This window comes from Egretta garzetta, unplaced genomic scaffold, assembly GCF_000687185.1.
Source record: "Egretta garzetta isolate BGI_Z169 unplaced genomic scaffold, ASM68718v1 scaffold377, whole genome shotgun sequence".
In the NCBI taxonomy this organism is placed as follows: Eukaryota; Metazoa; Chordata; class Aves; order Pelecaniformes; family Ardeidae; genus Egretta; species Egretta garzetta.
In genome coordinates, this window is record NW_009260339.1 from 747,273 (window position 1) to 753,263 (window position 5,991).

A 5,991-nucleotide genomic window follows, 5' to 3' on the forward strand; every position below is an offset into this window, starting at 1 on the left:
AAGACATTTCCCCCCCCCCCCCCCCCCCAAAGAAAATAACCTGCTGAAGATGACTGGTCACGTACTGAGAAAGTCAAATTGAGGTGAACAAGGATAATAGTTCTCTCAGTTTAGACTTTGGCATGGAACAAAATCAGTTTGGTTGGACTAACTGGGCATTTAAAGACAAATGGAATTTAGCACTTCTCTTTCCATTTGGTTGTCTCAGTTTAGACTTTAGCATGGAATGAAATCAGTTTGGTTGGACTAAATGGATGTTAAAAGATAAATGGAATTTAGCATTGCCCTCTCCATTTGTTTTCTTTTCAACTTGTGCATCAGTGGCACGTATTCCTTTAACTGGAGAAAGTGTTGTTCTGTAACTGTCCTTGTAACTGTTTTGCAAGGCACTGACCAGGGTATCCCTAAACACAGACAGGCTAGGCAAGTTTATTTCCAAGCCATTTAAATGCATTACTGAAAAGGTAACTTAAAGCAAAACCAAACTGTTATAGCTGGTTTTGAGAAATCTCAAACACTATAAAATAATGAAAAAGTGACAAGCAATCGCTCAGATATGGGCAAGAAAAATGGTCAGGTTCACCTCAGTTTGTGACTTCACACATTTTCTTCTTCAGGCTAAGACAGTATGACAGTTTTTAAACAGCAGAGGTGATGAAGGTAATCACAGTTCTTTACTTGCCACGTCTGGAGGATAGCCACCTCATCAGGGGTTCTTCCCTGTCTTACAACACACTACAAAGGCTTCTTGACTCTTCCACAATGAGAACGGGTGGAGACTCCCTGGACAGACCACATGTACTCAGGGCACCACTGCAGAACGTGTCAATACAGGCACCCCATCAGATGCCCCCACAATGATCCAGATGAAGAGACCAAAGGAGAGATCTCTCAAGTAAACTTAAATCCTTCAGTGTTTTGGCCTAGTACAGCCACGCAGTCACACTGTTTGCTCTTTAATCAACAACGTATTAAACAGCTATCCTGGATCTGAAAAGTACCAGTATCTGACCAAGGAAAGAAGGGTAAGGGGTCAGAGGCACTTGCTATTGCTACATATTCAAATTACATTCCCATTCTGTATCCCAATCTGAAGATGTGGAGTAGTACATCTATGTACAGTGTTTGAAAGCTTCCTGCGCTACCTCCCCTACATACACCCTAAACATGCTGTCTAGTCACTTGAAGAGATGATCCTAGGACCTCTGTAAGACTGTGGTCTACCTCCCAGAAGGATCACAAAAGATGGTTAAGAAGCGAAGCATGCTGTTGGTAGGCCTACCTCCTACATTTTAGTGGGTAGAAAAAGATAAGGGGTCTGTAAGCTGAGCAAGCAGAAAGTCCCTGATCTAAGAAAGCAATAAAAAGGTGGAAACAATTCTGTCCCAGCTGAGAGGTCTCAACCGCCAGAAAACAGTGAAAGAGAATTGAAGTAGAGAGCAATTAATACATGTCTCTTCATCATTTCATATTCCCTCATAGCAGGCCCCAGTCTTAAGATACAGCACATCTTAACATATGACAGAAAAACACCTCACATAATGCCACTTCTAGATACTTGTCTTGCACTTAGGTAGCTACCCATGTCATGTCAGAGATCTCAAATGCAGAATCATGGCCTCCTCAGCTACTTCCATTTGGAGACAGACATGACAGAGTCAGAACAAAGCTATTAATGAAAAGCTGAGTGTGATTAGCCTTGCGTTACTCTTTGAATGAAAGGAGTTAGGACAGGATGAGAAGTCTTTTACACACTGTGGGGTGGCACAAGGATGGAGAAGGTGCAGCTACTCTGCTGCACAGAAGACATACCTTGAGAAATGCGTAACAGTAAGGCACACTGAGACTGCTGGACCACCGACAGCTCTAAAGTGATGCACCTGGAGAAAAGCCATCCTAGCTAGAAAGAGATTATGATCGTTATGCCAGTGCATAAACTTGTTCACACCCTGAATACTCTGCACTGCTCTGGTCTCATGAGCTGAAACCCAGGTCCATTAGAATTACAAGAGTTTCAGAGAAAGGCAAAGACAGTTAAAGGAACAGCTCCCAAGTGCCCACTGACTAAGAGGGCTGGAATCCTTCCACCTAGGAAAAGACTTAGGTGGGTGAAAGGGGCACTGAGCAATGGATAGAGGCCTACAAAACCTCAAGTGGCATAGAGACAGCGGCTAAAGACCAACTGCCTCTTCCAGTTACAGAATTAATGATTATCACCTGCAGAACCCCCCGCCAAAGCATACTGCAGATGATGCAAGGAACTTAGAAGAATTTGATGGGAGACTGGACATGTGCTTCAAAAGAGATTTAAAGTCACTGACTTGGTCACACCAGGCTCAAGAAATCCTCTGAACTAAAAAGCAGCCTGGCAGTGGACTCAGAGTAAATATTAAACACTTTCTCTCTTCTTTCTCATTCCTTACGCAACCACTTCTTGCCAGTACTATTGACAACACGCTGTGCAAAATTAGACCTCGGTCTAACGACCATTAGATTCAAGCTTTTGAAACTTAAATAAATTAATTTTAAAAGCAAGGCAATATTAGAAGAAGTGCCCTTTCCCCTCAGTATGCCTCCCTGTAAGAGGAACCACTACCTCCCTACAAAATCAGAACAACCTGGAGATCAAGGGAATACCAACTTTCAGGTGTTGCAATGCTCATTTCCTTTGGTAAGATGTTCCAGGTCTTGAATATTCCAATTAAACTGCTATTATCTAAACCAGCCAGCTGCAGTGACAAGTAGATGGCTCTGTTGTAGTTCAGCACCATATCCTACCACAAAGGTCTACACTCCAAAGCTTACTACACTGCATACTAGCAGAGGGGGGGGTCTGGGACATCAGTTGCACCCTGACAATACACATTTGCAAGTAACAGTTGCATGACTTTTTATTGATTTATTTTAAAATACAAAACAGATTTCTATTACTAACCTGAGCTTTGTTTTCCTGTCTACTCCAACAATTCTTCTCACAATTTGTTGGCAAAATCCATAGCACATGAACAGAACGGAGTTCTCTGCAATGTTGGCTACGAGCGCTGGCGTGGTTCCCTTGTAGAAGCCTCGAAACCCCACTTGCTTATAGGTTTTCACAAAACAGTCAACAATTCCTTTGTACATGTCAGGGAATGTCTGCATCTTCACCTTTGCGGTGTCGAAGGGCTGGCCGGTCACCACGCATGCTGTCCCACCTAAGCAAGCAGTGGAAGTTAAGAGGGTGGCTGAAGGTTATCACAGCTGAAATACCTATACACAAACAGCACTATTAGGAAAATCATGCAGGAAGCAAAGATGACAGAATTCTCTGCAGGAAAAAAAGACAACTGTGCTGATTTTAGCACAATGGCATCAATTGTCAGTGGTGAATTTAGATACCCAAAGGAAAAAAAAAAGAAAAAAAAAAATCACACATAAGAACAGTAACAGGTTGATTCTCCATTTTTTTACCTTACTGAAAACGAGCATCTAAATGAATCGATTCACTGACATAAACAGGTACTGAATTAGAGGTATTGTTCTGCAATCAAGTCACTTGTGTTAATGAGTTAAGCAACATTTTCCCTTGCTCATTAATGCAGTGGTTCAGAAGCCATCTGATTTTACATTCCAACAACAACAAAAACCAGAAAGATTTGTAATCAAGCGAGACAAAGACTACCCCAGGGACAAGAGGAACACTGCTGAGCGTGCTAAAATTGGTGATAAATTGATAACAAAAGACTCAAGCTCTTTACTTCAGAACTCCAGATGATTTTTATTTACATTTATTCCCACATACTGGAAGAAAGCGACCAGGATAAGCTGAAAAAGGGCAAAAGGGCAAAGTTTCTCAACATGTTATCTTTTCCAAACTGAACTGCAAGGTCAATACCCTGAAAATTTGTGAGGTATTTCCATCAATGCTATCAATAGCCACTTTGCCCACCGTGCAGTGCTCTTCCACAAGATCTAACTCAACTCAGTAGTCTGCAGAAAGAGCTAATGTTACACTTTTTCAGTAAGAGATATCAGCATACACTGACAGCGATCTATTGGGAGCTAATACCTAACAGGAAGCGTATGATAGGTGTACCTTACATAAAACTTTATGGTTTTGCTTTTTGAGCGAGAGAACTATCCTAAACCAGAAGATGATCTTTAACCAAAGCACAGGTGGCATGCACATACCTTGAAGAGGGCAAGTTAAGATGATACTTTTTCAGCTATGCAACTGAAAGAATTATCTTTAAGTGCAGATAACGTAAAGAAACTGAAATAGAAACAAATGTGTGAATCCAATTAAGATTAGTTATTTGTCTTCTAAATGGGGAGTAGAAGAGTACACAAGTGTTTGTTTAACCAGGGTGATTTTCAATCGACTTTACTCTTTGCAAACACATTTGTGTCACATTGTTGTTGCTCCTCTGCGAAGAGGTACTTCAGGTCTTTAAGAGGAACTCAAGATCCTAGCTCCCATAAAACTTCATTCTCAACCAGATGGATCATTAAAAGCTTCAGAGCAAATCATGCAAGGAAGCGCGACTAGCTTCTTGCTTTGGGAGGGATAGCCAAGGAGAAAAGACCAGTAACATCTCTGTGAGCCTCAGATGAAAAGCAGAGCTGGAAAGGCTCAGCCAATGCTACCAGCAGGCAAGTCAGGTAGATATTAATCTACAGGACAAATGCTAGGTTCCTTTCTAAAGGTAGATCTAAACCATCCACAGGTAGTAAGATAGTGGCTGTTGGAAGATGCCCACGGAAACCAGGAATGGTCTTGGGAGTGCAAAGCTGAAAAATTGGGAGTTGACTGTGAAAGGCTGTTCCAAAAAGAGAAAGGGCTCTCCTTACACTATCGCTGGAGGTAGCACAAGAAGCCCAGTCAACTACAGCAATGAACTTAACTTTGTAAGTCTTGAGGTAAAGACCAAGAGTTCCAGTTAATATCTAAAATTAAAAAAAAAAAAAAAAAAAATTCTTCCACCCAGTAGTAGGGAGTCTAGAAAACCAACGACGACAAAACCAGAACAACACCCAGAAAAACAAAAAAGTCAACAACCCTGCTTGAACATTTAGACAAATGTGGTCCTAATAATAACACGGCAATGGTGGGAAGAGAGTCCTATTTAATCAGAGAAGTGATTAGAGGTTGCTCAGATCCTAGGCAAAGGACTATGACCCACTGGCAGCTAAATGACTTATTTATTCTTGTTCAGAATTTACTTGCCCCAGGCTGTCATTACTTATCAGCTAGTCAAGACTGTATCTGGAGAGGAAGGTAAAACCAGGTTGCGCATTTGCTGGAGGAACTAGCCATGTGCCTAGTTTAATACACTTCCCAAACAGTGCAGAAACATATGTAAAAGAAACGAGCACTACCAATGAACACAGGCAATACAAAGCAAGTATGTGGAAAGAATACGGAAAATAAATACTAGAGAAACAGTAAAACTACCTATTACAACAAAAGTAGCAAAGAAAAAGAACAGTGATTTAGGATTACTGAAGTCATGTTGAAAAAGGTCTGAATTCCTTCATCTTATCTGAAGGAAGAACTATACCAGAGAAGAAAACAGCACAATTAGTTCTAAGATCCTCTAAGCTCTACTGCGAAAAACCAGGCAAACCTCAAGTGCATGCCCTGTTAGCCTGAATGTGGGCATGGAACAGTACCAGCAAGCAATGGATTTCTAAGCTAATGCTAGTTTCCAGCTCTTGTAGCAGCCAAGATGAGACACACCAGGCTTCAACTCAGAAAGACAATTTCCTAAGCCAGAGTGCTCCACTGCCCTGATGCTAACAAACAGCAGCATTCCTGAGCTTAAGTACCACACCTCCCATTTAAGCACCTGGGAATGCCAGCAAAACCATCAAGAACTGCACAGATATTAAGTTGCTGCTTTGGGAAATAGAGCAGATACCTCTTTACTGAGGACCCAAAATCCAAGGAGAACGAACAGACTGACAGAAACATATTACTTCTAAGACAATGAAGGAATAATAGCAGAAAAA

General features: G+C 41.4%; 1 protein-coding gene across 1 annotated transcript in view; it reads right to left on the reverse strand.

Annotated features, from left to right (window-relative positions):
• The window catches only part of SLC25A15 (solute carrier family 25 member 15), a 15,882-nt gene that overhangs the window by 6,676 nt on the left and 3,215 nt on the right, over positions 1-5,991 (reverse strand). The window contains exon 4 of the mRNA XM_009642621.2: positions 2,936-3,194. Coding sequence (XP_009640916.1) covers positions 2,936-3,194 — 259 coding nt within the window. The remainder of the gene's footprint in view (positions 1-2,935; positions 3,195-5,991) is intronic.